The sequence below is a fragment of the Archocentrus centrarchus genome, chromosome 22, assembly GCF_007364275.1.
Source record: "Archocentrus centrarchus isolate MPI-CPG fArcCen1 chromosome 22, fArcCen1, whole genome shotgun sequence".
Lineage (NCBI taxonomy): Eukaryota > Metazoa > Chordata > Actinopteri > Cichliformes > Cichlidae > Archocentrus > Archocentrus centrarchus.
In genome coordinates, this window is record NC_044367.1 from 1654206 (window position 1) to 1674713 (window position 20508).

At 44.7% G+C, this 20508-nt stretch overlaps 1 protein-coding gene across 2 annotated transcripts in view; it reads right to left on the minus strand.

The window, feature by feature from the left end:
* mipol1 (mirror-image polydactyly 1) overlaps positions 1 to 20508 on the minus strand; it is a 50693-nt gene that overhangs the window by 20228 nt on the left and 9957 nt on the right. For both annotated transcript variants that reach the window (XM_030719327.1, XM_030719326.1), the window contains exons 3-10: positions 16317 to 16392; positions 15822 to 15865; positions 14938 to 15253; positions 12337 to 12442; positions 7282 to 7387; positions 6087 to 6213; positions 2955 to 2988; positions 2698 to 2868 (exon numbers count right to left, since the gene is read on the minus strand). In XM_030719327.1, the coding sequence (XP_030575187.1) occupies positions 2698 to 2868; positions 2955 to 2988; positions 6087 to 6213; positions 7282 to 7387; positions 12337 to 12442; positions 14938 to 15253; positions 15822 to 15865; positions 16317 to 16392 (980 nt within the window). The remainder of the gene's footprint in view (positions 1 to 2697; positions 2869 to 2954; positions 2989 to 6086; positions 6214 to 7281; positions 7388 to 12336; positions 12443 to 14937; positions 15254 to 15821; positions 15866 to 16316; positions 16393 to 20508) is intronic.

Here is a 20508-nt window from a genome sequence, read left to right on the forward strand (position 1 = left end):
AAGTCCAAACTCTATGGTCTGTAATCAGCCTGTGGATCAGCCGCTCTGATTGATTATTGATTATTTACTGAGTCTGACTCAGATTAATACCAGAGATTCAAATCTGAAGTAAAGTTTGTATAAATCTGATCCTTAAGAAAATAAATTCAGAAACCCGAGGCAGAGACAGCCCGCCGTCAGAGCTGGGAATGCAACTTGCCAAGTTCAAAGGTCAAAGCGTGGAGGTATGAATATTTAGAGAGTGTAGCTGAGTTTCATGAAGACATTTAAAGACCCCACCCCCACAGGACCTGATTGGTCCTCTTTGCCCTCTCAATGTCTTCTCTAAAACATGGCCACCAGCACAAACAGCAGCTCTGACTCTCAGATCACCTCTCAGCATTCCCTCCACTGTTGTCATCCTTTTGACACTTGGATTTTTCTGCTGTGCTCCCAGAGGACTGTATGCCGTGATGGCTCAAACAGCCAATCAGGAAGCATGAAAAAAAATCTGATTAGTTGACTCATCTAACAGAAATTGGTATTTCTGGTATTTGTATTCAGATGAGCTGTGGTCACAGGATAAAGATGGCCACTTCAAGAACATCGAGAACACTGCAGGTTGAAGCCGATGATTTTCCTCACAGTCTGAAGTCACTGATCTGGATCTAAACGGGATGTCAGAACCATCACAAACCAGAGATCTTCATGCTGAGCTGATGGTTTCAGATTTATGAAACCTTTAATTTCATGTTCAGCAGCAGCTCAGGTGGCTTCAGGTGCTGATCCTGGACCAGTTTCTACCGCTGATGAATGAACCAGTTCCACATATTTTTAACCCAACTGCACCATAAAACTACAAACTGATGTCAGCGTTTGTGGGAGGAGCCACTGCAAGATGTTAACAAATGATTGGCTGATGCAGAATCGGTTTTCTAGAAATGATCCAAAGATCAGGAAACAGCTGGACTGCAACTGGCACCGCTGTCCAGATGTTAACCTGCTGTTTAACCCCTGTTTAACAGAAGGACATAAAAAAAATACAAATAAAACAGGTGATGTCATCCAGGTGAGAGCAGGAGTGTGTGTGTGGTGAAGAGAAAACACACCTGCAGAGTATACCTGCCTGTCTCATTTTAATATATGAGTGTCCATCAGCGCTGCTCTGCCTTTATAAGCAAATCTTCAGCGCACAGAGATTTCACACACACACACACACACACACACACACACACACACACGGACACAGGTGAGTAAACAGCAGGTGTTCAGCAAACATCGTGTCAGCTCGTCAGCTCCTCTCCGTCTCCTGTCAATATTTGTCTGTGTGCTGCTTTGTTTTCACTGCATTCAAAATATTCATGTTCACATTCAAACTCAAATATTTGAGGTCTGAGCCGTCGTAACCCGGCCGCCGCTCCGCTCCACGCTGGCCAGGTTAAACAGACCACTTAGAGATGCTGCAGTCAGACAACATGATGATGGAGAGAAACCTACATGATCTATTACATCACCACCAGGCTTTACAACACCAGGCAGGGTCACGTGACAACATTTAAAAACATTTGAATTTCTTTTGAGAGCCAGACGATAAAACGAAATAAAACACGCGTTCTGTCAGTCATCAGAGATGTACTCAAACAGACGTAAAATCATGATTCTGATTCACCTGTAACAGGTAAACAGGTAAATCAATGCATTTCACAAACATGCACACACACAAAAATTCATCCTCAGGTTTTCACATGAGTGAAATGAGCTTTCAGCTTAATTTATGATAAAAGTCTCAGTATCAGCCTATATTCACCAACGGTTACCAACGTCTGTGTCCTCTTTTTAAAGCTACAATTCAGGGATCATTTATGTAACGACCCACAGAGGGGTCTCCGTCACAAACAAACATCAGTGTAATAAAGTGAATCTGATGCTTTAAACAAGCCAAATCATTTACAGTCAGCACCGTCTGCTTCTGGCAGGTTTGAAACACCTCAGTGGAGTTTAGATCAAACAGATTCAATTGCAGACTTTCAGCTTTAATTCAGGCAGTTTAACAAAAGCCATTTTGATCCACAGTCCCCGCTTTCACAGGCCCAACAGTTTAGGGCCCAGTGCTGAACCCTGTGGAACCCCACATGAACACACTCACAGTGCACTCAGGTTCATCAGCATCACAACATCGCGATGACCTGTCAAACATGCGGCCTGGAAGCAGAACTGGCCCACCAAAGGGTCCAATCCCAAAGCTACAGGGAAGTAATGCCTGCAATGTTGCAATGAAGTCGGACTGTTTTATCTGGATCCTCAGTTTGCTGTTTCTGTTGTGGTGATAGCAAGTTATTTTCTGATCTGGACCAATAGTTTGAATGAAAGTGCAGCATAATATAAAAGTTTGGCTCATGTGAAGGATTCCAGCTTTTATAGCGCCACTCTGGTCTGAAACAAACCTGTAATAAGACACACTGTGGAAACTGTTTCTGGAACTGGAGTCTTACTTTACACCTGCTTCTTTCCATTCAAAGAAAAGCAGGAAACTGATGAGCTAAAGCTGGGCCAAGTGAGGCCCCATAAACAAATTCAGTTTAAGGCACTGACAGTTGATCAATAACTGCTGTGCTTCTGTGAGACTGTGACTGGAGAACAGATATTTATCTAAACATTCACCTAATTATGTTTTTCAGTCTCACTGAGTCTGATGGGCAGACAGGTAAGCAGACTCACCTTTGCCACAGAGCCGTCCCTCTCCTCCATCACGGCCTTCATCTCTTGAACTGTGATATCACTTCGCCGTTGCCGTGCCAACTGCAGACGTTGAACCAGAGCTGAGCCGAACTGCCGGATTTCGAGGACGGAGTCTGCTTCACAGACACGCTGCAGGAGCTCATCCACATCCTGAAACACAACAAGAGGGAACCAATCAGAACCTTAGAGAACTACCTAGAACCTACTGGTCATCAATGTGCTGGCAGAGATTTTACCTGGTTGGTGTCGTCCAGATGGAAGCCCTCTGACCTGACAACAGTAAGATGAACACAGATTAATCATCACTGATGGTCCTGTATGAAGTCTGCTCAGTGGCAGGTAAAGGGCTGAGCTCCTGTGAACAGGCCAGAGCTGAAGATTGTTAGATAGCTTAAATGCTCCATCAATCAGCAGGCATGAAGCTCACAGAAGGACCAGGATGAGCTGGAGGTGCAAAGTTTCCATTCTAATACCTAACAGGACGAGAGAGACAACGGCTGGAAGACTGTTAGGAAGACAAATATGAAGAGCTTCTTCTGTTCAACTAAACAGAAGGAGATAGCAGGAGAAAAGCTGAATATGAACATGGACACATGTTCTGTGGACTGATGGAGGTCCACAACATCAGCAGAGGTCCGTCTGGAATTTAAGAACCTCGTGGACGGTCAACCACAAATGTTTCACAGAAGCAGCAGCAAACACCAGAGCATCTGAAAACAGTTGCAAATGATCCTAAACACGCCTCCTCAGCAGACCAACTCGGGAGAAGCTGAAAGTTTAACCTTCATAGTCCTTGAACGAACAGTATGTTCTCCTTCACTGAAGGACATCAAACACTGCCATCTGTCAAAGCTACTGGTGCGGTTCAGCTACACACAAGATGTGCTTTAGAAGTTTGTAGCATCATAGCCCTAATCCAAACAAAAATGAGTATTCGGTTCCTGAACTTTAACGAGTAGTTATTGGTTCCTAACCTTAAACGCAGACTCTGCAGACCTCTAAACTGAGAACGTTTTCTCTTCCACAGTTGATATTGCTGCAGCTGGCACATCACTGAACCTACAGAGCTCTTCATTCCTGCAGGGTTCAGAGGTTCCTGGTTCTCAGAGCCATCAGACTCCTGATACTCAATGTCTCTGTCTCTCTGAATGTAATTTAATGCATAAGGGCTGTGAGCGCTTTTGAGGCACTCTGCATCTGTCTAGCAAACACACTGCTTCCTTTTTTCTAACTCTAGCTGCATCCTGCTGTATGAAATCAGATTTTGGTGTTCACGGTGGTCCTGTGCTCATTTTTGTGCAGTGACTCTTAAATAAAACAGCCTGTGAGGAGCAGGTGAGGGGGCTGGATCGGCCTGTAATCGAGCCCTGTAAGGCTGGCGGCCCCCCTGTTTTCCCGCTGCTGACCAAATTAAAGCCTCCGCAGCCTGTGAGATGACCTGAGCGCCTGCAGCTGGGCAGTAATTTGGTCCTCGCTCCCCAAAGCCCACCTGAAACTCACTGTCATTTTAACTTCATTGTGAGGATGCGAGGGCGTGGGCCGGGCGGAGCTTCCTACTTGCTCTCAGCCTGATGGTGGACGTGCAGCTGGTAACTAGCTGATCTGTGCTCTCCTCCTGGGAAGCTCTTTCATTTAGCCTGCTGCTGTTTTCTGTAATAAACTGTAATAAGGTGGCCGAGCCGCTCGCTCCGCGGGGAGCAGCAGGTAATGAAAGACCGGCCGCCTCCAATAAAGCTCCTCTAACACCCTGCTTACAGCCCATCGAGCCCGGCTCAGCCCGGCTCGGCTCGCTCCTCCGCCGTCATTAACACTCCCACACAGCTCGCCTTGACAGAAACACGCCGCCGCCGCCATTAGTGGGATCAGATGATCTGAGAGAGACGAAAATTCATCACTTCAGGAAGTTTCACACAGAATATTTCTGAGAAACGTCCAGGATGCAAGGGACACCGGAGAGACACCTACATCAAACGATGTCCAATCTGAGGGTCAGGACCCTCTAACAGGTCACAGCAATCGTTTATTTACTGATTCAAAAACAGCTTCTTTAGCTTTTCTCATGTTTTAGGGTCAAATCGATCAGAAAGTGATAGCGCACCAGTGAGGCCTGAAACAAAGCCGATTTCTCTGTTTGACGGTGGCAGAATCACATTATTCATGCACACACACTTCAGTCTAAAACATACACACACATTCAGTGAGGCCGCCTCTGCCATCAGGAAAATACACACACACACACACACACACACACACACACACACACTAACACACACAAACCAACAGACAAAAACACACACATTTACAGAGGTATTACTGCTGCCTCCTCCATCAAGAAAACACACACACACCGCGACACACACACACTCACACACAGAGCGACACACACTCTGAGTCCTGACAGATGGAACATGCTCCTCCATATTCTGTCCCTCATAAAAAGGATTGTGGCCTCCAATATCAATTACCCTCTCATCCTGGGGGGAGGAGGAGGTGGGGGGTGATGGAGGATGGGGGAGCAGGATAGGGGGGGTATTATCTCTAATTAGATTTTCTGCTCTATTTGGCTGCTCCTCCAAGAGGACGAGAGCTCATTTCACAGCCCTTAACAGGACTGAGGAGGTGCATAATGAGGCAGAGCAGGAGGAAGAGGAGGTGCAGCAGCAGGTTGTTCCTCCGTCAGCAGACAGTAAACATGTTTCACATGTAAATAAAAGAACAAACAGATTCTCCTCAGATGAAATCACAGCAAGTCTCTTTATGCAACAAAACAAAGAAAACACAAACCTCAGGGCATCCATCTTTTTATTCTGATTAATCCATCATTACAGGCACCAGGACCAGAACCTTTATTTTTATTGATTAACCTGATCAGAGCAGTCGGTTCTCCAGGTCAGTCTGGCAAAAGAGACGTTTCGGTCTCCTCCATCAGACCCAAAAACACCACAAAACACCAGCTTAGGATCACGTAAGGAAATGGCTGCTTATTTCCACATCTGGTTTCCAGCAGACCTCATGCTTCTACTGTTGGTCCTCTGGGTTCTACTCTTGGTCCTCAGGTTTGACAAAGACATTGCTCCGGCTGGTCTATGAGTTTGAAGTCTAGGCTTTATTAAGACTACAGGTAGCGTAGGAAACATAACTTATTTTTTCTCAGCTCGCTCTCTTGCTCATTAACAGACAGCAAAGCCACACCTGCAGTGCCTCAGGTCTGTCTGTAACATGTTAGCACCATAGCTATGCTCAGGGGTTCCTCAGGGTTCTATTATTGGTCCTTCATAGTTTCACTTTAAAGCTGCTTTAAATTCTGTTCAGGTAATAACTTTGAATTTAACTTAGATAATCAATCAACAGGAAATGATGAAACTTACTCAGCTGCCTGCTGCAGTCGGCGCAAACGAAGCAAAGCCTCATCTCTCTCCTCATTGGCCAGCAGGAGTCGTGACATCAGAGCCTGATCTCTGTCCTTCTGAGCTGTAAGCACCTCCTCTAACACCGCTGAGACAAGGAGGGGAGGAGATGAATAAGTTTGAGGACAAATTTCAGTAAAAGTAAAAATTAATGTTTTTCTGTTTCACTTCAGACTGACAGACCAATGAGAGCAGAGATCATGATTACCACACTGTGTGTGTGTGTGTGTGTATGTTCAGGTGTAATAACACAGAGATGACCACAGCTCTTCTGAGCCACGGTGCACACAAATTAAAGCAGAGACTCTGTTGGTTATTAAAGTGCCATGGTTCTCTGAGTGAGAAGCTTTTTACTCTGGACTTCCTTCAGATTCAGCTCCTTTTCGCCTTGACAGGTCTGTATTCCCACCTGATGCTTCTTTTTCAGTATCCTTATATTACAGCTCTAGGAATGATGGGACTGATATAACCATAACCACGGAGCAGGTGTAACTTAGCTGTCCTGTCAGCTTTGTTTACCTGTTACTCAGGTATACAGCATACATGCTGTTCTCTCAGCTGCTGGACAATATACAGTACATGACATATACAGGACATACAAAAGAGACATGACAGAGCAGGATAGTCTGTGAGTGACTCAGCACTTTTTAGATGCTAGCACAACAGAATGATGACTGCAGTACATTTAATGGCCACAATGGGTGCCAATAAAGACACCTGCTTTAACTTAACAGGTGGGGGAAAAAAAAAAAATCACAGAGCAAGAAGTTCAGCTTTTTTTTATGGAAACAAAAACTAATGTGGTGGAGGGAGAGCTGTGATGATCCTACCGGATTAAACTCTCATACAGACACACAGACACAGACACACACACACACAGAGCTCAGTTAAATCAACATTACATATGAGTGTGATCGCTGGTTAAACACACACAAACACACACTGTTCTGTTAAACTAACAGCTGCCTCTTTAACTGTCACCTCGTTACCACTGCTGTTGTTTTAATTAGTGTGTGTGTGTGTGTGTGTGTGTGTGTGTGTGTGTGTTAAACAGTGTGCATGGGAAATATTCAAATATTTAAGAAGTTGAGTTTGGATCACATCTGATTAAGAGGAGAGTAAACTGTGACACACTCTCTATCTCCCTCCTCCTCACCTGCAGGTCTCTCCCAGTCTCGGGCCTCTCTCTGCTCCTCCCTCAGCTCCTCCTCCACCTCCCTCCTCTGCAGCTCTTTCTCCTTCTGAACAAGCTGCTCTTGCAGCTGAAACACAAACATAGAAACATTTGAAGCTACCTGTTAGTCAATAAAGATAACTTGCTTCTTTACTCCATCTTTATTCCGCGAAGTCACACACCCGAACAAACAACATTCCCTGTACACCAGGCAGAACCCCCCTAAACATAAACACTCCTCGCATAACAGTGCCCCTAGTGGACGGACATGTAATACAAACAAAGCAAAGGAGTAACAATCTCCCACTTTTCTTAAAAGAAAAAGAAACAAAGATGTATATATTAAAACTCATGACAAAACACAACCATTAAGGATTTTTTTTTCTTCTTTCTTTGTTAGACCAGTTCCAACCTGGTAGAATGCGAAACATCTTGCGAATAAATTTATGGAAGAACCCAATGTCCTTCATAAAGAGCCTTAAGGAGTGAGGTTGTGGATGCTCCCCTCTTTGTTAAACAATCTGCGAGTTGGTCTTTTGTTTGAGACCACAACACTTGAACTTTCTCAGTTTGCACCAGCTCTTTGATCAAACTGATTTCCAGGCGTAACCTTTTCTCTGTAACAAACTTAGTTGACTTAAGAGCATCTACAAGAGAGAAGTTATCGGTCACACAGAATATTGGTGGAGGACAAGCAGTACTACCGTCACTGAGTTCAGAAAAGAGTGTGGAAAGAAAAATGGCATTATCGATCCCCTCAGACATCGCGAGTGTTTCACCTGCCAGTGTGCTTCTGACAACTCTCTTAATTCTCTTTGACTGCCATGAAATGGGAGAGAACCGCCCATTGTCACCCATTAAAACAATGAAGTGCCCACCTTGAGTACCCCCATCTGAAAGATTTCCAAGAGATGCATCAGTGAATGTAACCATCTTTAAGTTACTGTTCTCCCCAAGGTGTTGAAAATTCAATTCAACTGACTTAGCCTTGAGCTTACACACAACTCTGTTTGCTTCTTTAATGGTCTGTACTGTAGCATGCTTGAGACCCGATGCTAAATTACTAGCATCGAACATGACATCAGGCCTGCTCTGTCTTGCCACCCACAGAAGTTGGCCTATCTTTGATCTGAGCTGCTCTGTCTCCTTTTCAGTGAGAGGTGAAGCTGACTCTGCTGCTCGTGAGGGTGAGAGGTGTATGGACTGCAGTTGCTGAATGTATGTTTCTTGGTGTATTTGTACCTTCTGACCTTCAGTAACAAGATCTACCCCCACATACGAAAAACTATTGTGTGCTTCACGACCGACATCAAACTTTGATCTCAGGTGGGGTATGACTGACTCTGCAAACATGTGTGATCCACCCCATATAAAATCATCAACATGACAAGCAAGTACACCAGATACATTTTTGTGCTCATCCAGCCAATAGAAAACTGCAGGGTCCACCTTAGACATGATGCCTCCTGCTTCCATCATGATGCTTTTTACCCTGTTATACCAATACAATGAAGCATCAGCTAGACCATACACACATTTTTTTAGTTTCCAAAGCACACCTGTTCTATTGGCCTCTGGGGGAGGTTTGATGAAAATGTCTCTGGACAGTTGCATACCTTGCAAAAAGGCAGATTTAATGTCCATAGAGTGAAGTTCCCATTGTTTTTGACATATAACTGCCACCAGAAGTCTCAGTGACTCTGAGGCACAGGTTGGAGAGTCCTTTTGTAGGTCAGAAGCTTGTAGCTCCTCAAATCCTCGTGCAACAAGTCTTGCTTTTGGTATTATTCCATTTTCAGTCTCTTTGAGAGTGCACACCCAACGGGTGGAGACGCACTTTTGTCCTTTGTCCTCCATTTCTTCAAACACGTGGTTCTGTTTCCAGCTTTTTATTTCATTTTCCTTTGCTTCATCAAACGACATGTCCTTGCTCACAAAAACATTCTCGTGCGTATCCGTATCCTCAGCATCTGCTTGGACGTGAAGATCCTCCAACTGTGACAGATCAGCTGATTCACTGTTGCCAGCCACTTCTGCAGGCTCAAGCAGCACCAAGTTAAACCAGTTCTTGTATTTCCCAGTTGCTTTACCTGCACGCCCCACAACTCTGGCCTTTTGTGAGACCCCCTCTGCATTTCTGAATGTCACAATTTGACCTGTCTTTATGGTGTTCCCATTGTGCTGTCTCTTGGCCTCTGCATTTTCAGGAGCAGGCAAAGGATAATTCTCAGGATTTTCTGCAATAATGTCTTCTCCTACATTCTCTTCAATGATGTCCACTGTATGTTGTCCTTGATTATGCTCTTCATTGCATGTAGAGTGAGGTGCTTCATTCTCGTGAGTAACTTTTCTCAATCTGAGTTGATGCACTCTGACACAGATGCCTCCGTGTCTAACAAAAACAACTGCACCATCTTGACCAATCACCACTCCTGGTCCTTTCCATTCTGGACAATCCACTCTTTTGTAAAAGACTTTGTCTCCAGTTTGGTATCGCTCGTCTACGGGCCGCAGCTGTTTCTTTAGTGCTCTGCGTATCCTTTCTGAACATTCTGCTTCCGTAAAAGCTTTTCTTGCAACATGCAGGGCTGAAATGTGCTTGGCAACCCATTCACTCTTGGTGGTGCCCTCTAGAGCTGGAGCTTTATCTGTTAATACAGAGGGCAGGTTGGGATTCTGGCCGAACACCAGTTGATGTGGGCTGTATCCATGGACACTTTGCATGGAGTTCTTTGCCATCAGGGCCCAGGCCATAGCAGTGCTCCAGTCACATCCAGTACTTGCTTTGACTTTCAGTAGGATCTCCGTCAGAGTTTGATTATGGCGCTCTAACAGTCCATTGCTCCATGGACTGTAAGCAGGTGTTGTCTTAACTTCAATATTAAAGTTCTCGGCCATGTCTCTCACTTCCTCGTTATTAAATTCACCACCATTATCACTGAACAACTTTTGTGGTGGGCCATGCACACTGATCCAATCATGTATAAAACGTTTGACTATTTCAGAAAACCTCTTGGTGGTTAAGACACTACCAGCACTGAAACGGGTGAACTGGTCAATAATGTGTAGGTACCAAACCCCAGGTTCAAGTTCGTGCAGATCTACGGCAACTGTTTCATTGTATGTAGATGCCAATGGTAAGCCGACAGCAGGTTTTGGTTTGATCTTACAATACCTTTGACACACTTCACACTGGTCCACAACCCTTTTCAGCAGGCTACCACATTCTGTGTCTTTGTTGCCAGAATTAGTCAAAAGTCTCTGTATTTTATCAGCAGAGGCGTGTCCAAACTGTTTATGAAGTTTCTCCAGAACTTTCATCTTTTCACTTATGTCCATTTTGTCTGTTGCAGTCAGTATTTCTTCCTCAGTAGTTTCTAATAGCTCATCAAAGTGAATAAGATTTTTACTGTCCACAATGTTCACGCAGTAATGACCTGAACTGGTAAAGTCCAGTTTGACAGGCTGGTTGAACATCACTGCACTGTCCCTATCCATGTCCAAAACAGTCCCTGCCCTTTTTAATGAGGTTTTACTCAGAAGCAGCGGGATGTTAACAGGTACTACTTCAGTTTCTATATTACACTTTGTGTTGCCAATTTTAGCAGGTATTTTTACCTTTTTGATGGAGTAGACGATTTTTCCATCACCAAACTTGAAGGGCCTGTGGCTCTGTGTTTCTGTCTCTTTCATAATCTTCAGACTTTTCTTTTGGAGTATAGTACTGTAGTTGTCCAACCACTCTTGTCCACAAACTGTCCTAGTGCAAGCAGTGTCTATTACTGCGGAGTCAAAACATTCTGTCATGAATATTTCTGCATCTGTTGGTGATTCTTTGGTGTACAGAGTTAGATTGCACTCTTCCACGTCGTTTGTGTCCTCAGCAATTTTAACACTATCAGCTTTGTGCGGGCAGTTTTTAGCCCAGTGAAAAGTACTTTGGCACACTGCACATTTTGACCGTCGTCCGTACTTATCCAGCGGGTTTGTACCGGGCTGCGGAGTTTTCTGATGGGGACTTTGCCGCCAGTACTTGCCCTTTTGCCGCCGTTGCTCCGTTACAAATACAGACTCCTGGCTAATGCCTTCTGCTGCCGCACCTCTTTTCTCTCCAAATATTCTCTTCAATGCGGACTTCATAGAAGCAAATGTTACATCTGAGCATGCCGTTAAAGCCAACTGTCTATCCGTTATATCCAAACACGCGGTATCCAAAAGCTTAAAGGCCAAAACCGCGTCAGGTAGCTCCATGTTGTATTTCTTCATGCGCGAGTAACGCTGCTCAAAATCAATAATATAGTCCGCCATCGACATGTTTACTTCTTTTATGATACGGTCAAAATCCGAGTACGCCTCATAGATCCTGTCCTTTTCCTCTTTTAGAAACAAGCCATCTAGTTTAGCAAACAATGTGGTCATTCCCGTGTCTTTATTTAGATCGTCTACCGGAATTTCCATCGCCGTGTCCCGCGCTCTTCCAGACAGCGCCAGGGCGACAGCAAGCGCTTGCTTTTTCTTCTCCAAATCTGTAACTCTCGTCCAAATGTTGACTTCATTCTTCCAGCTTTCGTAAGGCTTCCCTTCTTCAAACGTTGGCGGAACTCTGTAGTTACTAACCATCCTCTGCTACCAATGTTAGTCAATAAAGATAACTTGCTTCTTTACTCCATCTTTATTCCGCGAAGTCACACACCCGAACAAACAACATTCCCCAGTACACCAGGCAGAACCCCCCCTAAACATAAACACTCCTCACATAACAGTGCCCCTAGTGGACGGACATGTAATACAAACAAAGCAAAGGAGTAACACTACCTACGACTAACTAACTATGACTCCCAGGGTGCATTTCTGCAAAAAACATCCAATCAGTGAGTTCTAGACTCAGTCATGTGACCAGCAAACAGTGGTGAGTGCCACACATGACAATGATATAAAAGGTTAGGGTTCCCTGGTCTGAGTCCAGAAGCAGCAGTTCATCCCGGTCCACAACCTGGAGTGTGTGGTTTCTGAGTGTGAGTGTGTGTGTGTATTTACCTTGTTGTTGATCTCTCTCACAGCGTCGAGCTCCTTCAGTAAGAATGAGATGTTTTTGTCTCGGTCGAAGCTCTGAGGCCAAGTTGATGCAGGGGACTGATGAGAGCTGCGGAAGACAAAAAGATTTAAAGTTCATCCAGAATCTCAACAAAACCCAGAGTTGATCTCACCAGTGAAAACCCACCCAAAAATATGGTATGAAGGATGGACCAATGAGTGTTTGAATTATTAAAGGAGCAGAATCACAGGAAGGGTTCTAACAGGAGCTGAATGACGTGTTTCTGTCATTAATCTGAAGCATTTTCTCTTCAGGAAACTTCTGTCACTTTAAAGAGACGAGTTAAAAGGACTGAACTCATCTACACCCCGATGCTTCTGATGGTTCACATTAGGAGTGTTAATTCATGCAGAAAGAGAGATGGAGACGATTTAGCACAGCCGTTCGGTTTCCTAAAGTGCCTGAAGTTTAAAGTTACAAAGAATTCAACGCGAGGCACTGACAGGAGAAGGAGATATTACACACACACAGGCTGAGGCTGTATTACACAGTAAAGTTTTTTTGTGTTTTACACTAATTTTTAGTCGCAGTTCTGTACAGATGTCATAAAGAAACTGCAGCAGCTATAAAAGCCTCTGTCTATGAGTCTTTACTTAGCAGTGCACACACAGAGCTCTGAAACATCAATCACTCTCAGGTAGCCTGCTTTTTTTTTAAAAGGTATCAGACTTATTACACACTGTATTAAAGTATGTGTGAAACTATCTTTTAATGGGACTCATTAATGTCTGATTCTTATAACATACTGCTCTGAAGGTAATCCAGGATTTTACAGAATCTGTTTGCTTGGCTGTGAGTCAGATTCCTTCCTTTGATTTTAATAAATTCCTGCAGCCTCACACAACATAAAGAAAAAGCATCACACATTTACAGGCAGCGTACCCTCGCTGTGAACTCCCCTATGTGCAGCGGCACACGCCCAAAATTTAGGGGCCGCTTTGCTGTAGTTTCGGCTTGCTGCGATGCTCTCGATTTTGTAACCTTGGCGGTCAAGGTGACCGGGGTGGAGACAGGAGCACATGAGCAGGTCGGTCTTTAGGTAGATTTCAAAGATTCATCCCTGCAGGAGCTCAGAGACTCTCACACAGCTGCAAACTCTAAGAAGATGAGGTGCTCTGTAGAAAACTCTGCTTCATTTCCTGTTCCGGCTTCTTCGCGAGCAACGAGCCGAGCTGCATTAACCACACATCACTGTGGCAGTCACTGTATTAACAGCAGCTGGGTCAGGACCTGACAGTAAATAATGCTTCTGTTCTTCTCCTGCAGGTCTGAGGTGTTTGTAATAAAGCAGACTTCCTCTGGATGAATCCTGAGATCCACCTGAGCTGTCACATTTATCCAGAGACCCCCCCCCCCCCCCCCCCCCGACCTGCAAGACCCCACATGGTCTCCATCAGTTTCTAACAGAAGAGCTCCCCCAATATCAAAACATATCGCCTCTCATAACTGAAATAAACCGGCTGAATCCAAGTAGACAAATTTGTGCACTTCATTAACTTTTTTTTGTAGTAATGTTTTGTGATTGTGGTATGAGGCTCATTTTCCCTGCTGAGTAAATTCGACCCTCGTGCTGACCGGCCGGACTCTGATGTGGCTGTGATTAATAAAGTTGCTGAAGCAAATCTATCCACCATCTTTCTGCTGATTTTTGCTGTGCTTGTTGTTGGAAGCTCCACAGCAGTGCATGAACAGAGCGATCAGCAGCAGGATAAGCAGCCACTGACCGTCTGCTGGTCAGCGAGGCTCTGATTGGTCAGCTCGCGGTGTTTCATTAGTGTTTCACCTGTGTGTAGTGAGGTCAGGTGTTTTAACGGGAGGTCGTGGCCTCACTTTATCAGATGTGAGGCTGCGAGCTGCAGCAGCAGCAGGTTTAATAAGCAGTGGCTGATGTTCGCCTCTAATTCTCTCATATTACCTTAAAGGTCAGGCTGCGTCGCAGCTTCGTAATAAAGCGGGTAAATAAGACACTGAGTGTGGCTCACTGTGTCTTCTGTAATTGACTGTTTCTGACTTTATAACATCAGCTGCTTCTAATCAAGCCGCTGCTTTTACTATCTTTCTATTTCAGTCTCGCTCCGACTAATCAAATCAAATCTAAATTTAATAGCTCACATTTCAAACAGTGATGCAACTCAAACTGCTGCACAAATTTATTTCAAAATGCATCAAAAGACAAAAGAAGCAGGAAAAATTACAGAATCTAAAGAAAGCCGAGCAAGTTTAATGAAAAGCAATAAACTTTTTAATAAAGCTCACTGTGTGGGGGCTCTAAACATATCACATTAATCCGTTCAAAAAGCACCAAGAATACCACAGTATGGAGGCTCCAATATCGGCCACATTATTACCGAAACGTGTAATAATCTATAGCTCGGCTACATCACACCAAAGTCTGAACAACTTCACCCAACTTCAGACACTAAACACCTGAAACACCTGAAACTTTTCTACCAAACTCTCGCTGCATGTCACTTCATCTTCAGCGGGATCATCAGAACAATAGGCTGCTGTTATACCTCATCATTAACACTGCTGTAACTCACCTGTCCACAGCAGTAACCAGGTGTCTTCTAAGGGAGGGACTACCAGGGCCTCTGGGCGCTGAACCCTCATCTGTGGCATCGCCACAGCTCTGTGCCCAAGGAGAAGGACCTCTGCTGGGGGAAAGGTCCACTTCCATCTCTCCTGCACCTCCTGAATGCCTGGAGGACAGTGGAGACACAGACCTCCTCTGGAAGAGGGGTGAGACAGGAGAAACAGACCTCCTGAAGGGTGGAGGTGAGACAGGAGAGGCTGACTGCCTATGGGATGGAGGGGAGGGAGAGCAGGAGGTCGACAGCTCCTGGAGGTGCTGTGGAGCTGAGAGACAGACAGACAGACAGACAATAAGTCATTTTGTCAGGTGGGTATTTTGACACAGATTTCCTGATTACTACCTTCAGGAGAACATCAGAGAAACCAAAGAGCCAAATTCTTCATGACTGATTACTCTGCCAGCCAAACTCAGTGTCTGATGTGCTACTCTGTGAGGACCTGGGGGGGGGGTCTGGGCTGAAGAACAGGACACCGAGATATCTGAATCCGTTTATGCTTCTGAAAGTCCACCATCACATTTTCCAGCTCTGTCTGGTATTGAGCAGTTTCTGGGGTCACATGTTTAACTCTTCTCTAAACAATATGAATTAAGACAGAGTATGATGGGACTTTACTAACAGGACAAAGGCTCAACCCTCCCATCAGTAAGAGGAAGCTGGTGAAGAGCAGATAATAAATGTTGTCACAGACACCTCAGCGAGATTCTGTCTGCAGCTCAGAAGAAGTGCATTCACTACAATCCATTTAAGAACCCATAAAAAGTGTGAAATAAGCATCTAACAATATATATTAATTGAGATCAAAGCAGTAACAGATGGTAGATCAATGTTACCTCGAGGCCAGGTGTTCAAGTCTTGGTTCAGGCTGATCCCTGATCTGTGAACATCAGGAACAATAAGGAGTGACCCTCAGCTGACGTCTGCAGGTTGAGATGACTGAACAGAGGAAGAGTGAGCAGGATGGACAGGATTAGAAATTAGTCCATTAGAGGGACAGCTCAGAGTCAGAGAGGCTGAGAGGGTTTGGACATGTGCAGAGGATGGAGGGTGGATATACTGAAGATGGAGCTGCCAGGCAGGAGGAGAAGAGGAAGACCTCAGAGGAGGTTCCTGGATGTTGTGAAGGAGGACATAGAGGTTTGGAGTGACAGAAGAGGATGCTGGGATAGGGTGAGATGGAGGCAGATGATCTGCTGTGGTGACTTCCTCTTGGCTGCAGCAATATTTTCTGTGCTTTGCTTTTTGTTGGTGGAACCACACATTTAGCTGCCGCTAACCTCCACCTTTGTCTCCACCCTCATCCACAGCGAGAGAGGTACTGCACCCACCTGTCGGGGCTGATCAGCTGGTTTCTGGCACGTGAAGGTAGACGTTGTCGCAGCTCCACATTCACTCTGGGATTAGCTGAAAAAAAAAACAGGGAAAGACAACAGCTGAAACAAACTGGTGCCAAATACCTGTCTGTCTGTCTGTCTGTCTCTCTCTGACGTGATCCTGAGCCTCTGAATACTCTCACCTCATCAGTAGAAGAAACAGCTGTAACAATTCTTGTTAGCAGATCCACCAATCAGAGCGCAGCTCCTCAGCTGCAATTAAACAATGATCGAGTAAACCGAACACACAGATTCACCACTACATCACAGATTGTGACTCCACCTGTCTGCATAAAGATGCTCCAGCAGCTATAGCAGGTTTTCTTGGACACCTTAAAGCTTCAGTTGTAGATCTGATGGTGCAGCCTGCTGCCAGCATTGATACCTGTGCCTGCATGCTCTGCCATTCCACTGCTGAGTTTCTTCTCTTAACCCCTATCTGCACTTGCTGCGTTTACTTTAAACACTGGTGCCTACAGCGACCTGCAGCGATGAAGCAGATCCACTCCTGCTGAGCTTGCTCAGGGTCACCACAGCTAGAGAATGATTCGGTCCTTTTTTGGTCACAGGGCTTTATTCTGTACAAGAACTTGTTCTCACAGCCAGATTAGAGTCACCAGCTAACCTAACCCATGCACACCTTTGGACTGTGGAAGGAAGCTGGAGAACCCAGAGAACCCACAGGAACAACGAGAACATGCAAACTCCACACAGGAAGACCGAGGCCAGGATGTTCCTCCTTTGAGTTGAACCACTGCACCACCACCTGCCCGACCTACTGACTGCAGACTGAACACAACTTAAAGCAGAACTGAGACAGGACTGAACCTTTCCCCCCTCTGATGGCTCCCACTGCTGTTAATGATCACTTTTTAGGCCCTTCATGGCCTCTGACCTACATCTCTGACTGCTCACATCACCAGTTTCACGGTGACGTCCTCGGGCAGAGATCTTCAATCTTCTCCAAAGGCTGAAACCTAAAGAAGCCTCAAAGTTCCTTTAAACCTTAAACTTTTCCAGGAGAGTGTTTCCTGATTTCACCTGCCTTTAATCTTATTTTAAATAATTCTTCCTACACTTTCATGGTCTTCATCCAATGTTTCTTTTTAAATGTGTTTTGTTTCCGCTGCAGATCTCTGAAAGGCCGATTCTAAAAAGTGCGTGATCAATAAAAACACAGTGACTGCTGGATCTCACTGCTGAACTCAATCTGAAGTCTGAAAGACTGGAACTATTCCTGGTTTCTGCTCCTGGTTCTGATTGTGTAGCAGCTAAATTTCAGCTATTTCTGAATATTTTGTTCACTTTGAAACTTTTCTCATTTCCTGCCGTCCTCCCCCGTCCTCCCCCTCTCTGATCTCCTTGTGGACTCAGAGCTAATTGAGCCGCCGGCTCTTCTTATTATTCATGTACAATTACAGATGTGATAATGTGCTTAAATCCTTCTAAATGACCGTTCATGCCTCGCGCTCGCTTTGAAGTCTCGTCAAAGATGGAAAATCTGCAGAAAAAAGGGAAAACACAAAGGCCAATCAGAGCGCCAATCTACATTAACCAATGAGGCGAGGAGGGGGGACACGCCTCCCCCCACCTTCCCCCTTCTTCTTCATGTAATATAAACTCAAGTCCATTAATTTTTTAAGCTGTTTTTAATACATTTTGTGCAGAAAGTTTGGAGCGCTGAGTGTCGGCTGCTCCAGCTGACTGCATGAATATTAATGACGGTGTTACGATGATTAAAGAGGCTTCAGCTCAAATCCAACACAATCCGCCTGTGATCCGGCCCGCCGACACCACGCCGCCGCCACGCCGCACATGAATTTAGATACGGACATTAAGCTGAGGAGACACACAGCGAGGTGGGGACGCTCTCTCACACACACACACACACACACACACACACACACACACACACACACACACACACACACACACACACACAGAGTAAACATGAAGCCCAACACAATCACAGATCAATCGATCAGCCGATCAGCAGGGAACCTGCTGCTCTTCAATGACTGGTCAATCCACAAAAATCTCAGAAATCTTTTCTGTCTATCAGAGTGGAAATCGACCGATCAATAATCAGAGGTAAAACCTAACCCTGTCCTAACCCTGTGACGTAAACTCAGTTTCTCTGTGCTGATTTTTTTTTTTTTTAATTTGAATCAAAACCTGAAAATTAATCTCAAAACAGGAAGTTCCTTCATTTTTTCTTTCACAGTAAAGGTTGAAGTTCTTTTGGGGCTGATTTAAGTCACAGTTCAGTTCCTCTCTGACTCCATCATCAGCGCCTCCTCTCACCCTCCACCCTGAAGATAAAACACCTGGGCCCTGATCCAGGAAGAAGCTCTAACAAACTCTGTGCTTCCAGTTCCCGGGCAACTCATCAGAGTCAGTCCAGTCAGCTCAGCCCGAGTTAATGAAAGAAAGCTGCCATTGGTGGAGTGTGAGGTTATCTGACCCGTCTGACACTGCGATGCACCTGAGGTCAGATTTGCCTGTTTGAGGAACGCGTTCACAGTGAGGTGATCACAGTGAGAGTGATTTGGTGAAATAAAAATCAACACTGGACTTCAGGAAATAAAACAAACATATAGAGGAAATGTCTCAGACTCATTTTAGTTCATTTGGTCAAATTGAACATCACAAACATCCTGAACAGCGTCCGTTTACTCAGACAGTGGAGTCTGCTGGACATGACATCAAACCTGCTTTTAGAGGAGCAATAACGATCCAGAAACTGAAACCGAATCCAAACTATAAAAAATTAAAGATCACTCCTGTTCTCCACATTTTTCAATATTTGGATTATTCTGCATTTTTTTGCTTTTAATTCAGGCAAATTAATTTTTGAACTGCATAAATCCCCCACTTTGCTTTCATTTCGCTTCTCTTAGCTGCTGTCTTCTTCTTCTTCTTCTTCTTCTAATTTTTTAACCACTCCAGATTTTTTTGTTTTCTGCACTCTGTGACTCCTGGATGTGAACACTGATCTATAATTATCTATAAATATAAATAGATGCTGATTATTTGTTTACAGCAGTAAATTCTGGATGCTATCTAAAAAGCTCTGCAATCAGCTGTTTCATGTCCTTCTCGCTAGAAGCTGTGACACCACAAGTGCTGCAGGAAGCTGTTTACTGATAACAAAGCAGTGTGCAGAGCATGCTCACCATGAAAAAGATCATTTATACTGAAACTGATCAGGATGGAAAACCAAAAGTTAAATATGCTTCATATTTAACTTTAGGAGGTTTAGTTATGTTACTCAAGCCTGCCTAAAATAATGGGACTACAGCAATACACTGCTTTAATGTAACTAAAAAATGAAACTGCCTGAGATGACTTCATAAGCACTTAAATGTAACTGTAATTCCACTGGAGGACATTTAGTACGTGATGCAATGATTTAATGGCTTCAATCATTTGAGGTCAGCTGGTCTCACAGCTGCAGCTGTATGATCAGCTGACTTCAGCACCATCACAGAGGCCGGTTCAGGTTCAGGCTGCTCTCGATCCTCAAATCACAACGATTTGAGAAAGACGAGGACTTCCTGCGACAATGAATGTGCACTGTGAATGATAAGAGGTCAAAGGTCACAGCAGAAACACCACAAACTCACCATTTATAAGTCTGTTTTTCTCCACATTCAGTCAGACTGTCACAATAAAAGTGGCTGAACGTCCTGTGCACAGCTTTTGAGATTAATTAACCCTGAAATATGAGATTATTGACCAGTGATCAGCAAATGACTGAAATCAGACGGATTCTCAGGATTCAGCTTCAGAGTGACTTTTAATGAGGACCACTCAGATGGAGATCATGAAGATCTGAGAGAGTGGAAATAACACACACACACACACACACACACACACACACACACACACACACACACACACACACACACACTGTGGTCAGTAGATCTAATTTATTGAGAGAAGAGTAAGACAAAGGCCAAGCAAGGCTGAGAGGGAGTGAAGAGAGAGAGGGAGGAGACAGTCGTGTGAACAGTGTTTAATCTGCAGAGTGGGTGGTCCACACACACACACACACACTCTCTCTCTCTCTCTCTCTGTCTCAGGGTATTGTTAGATGAGGGTGGGCTGCAGAATCTGGTTTGTTTGAACAGCCTGAAGTAGCTGC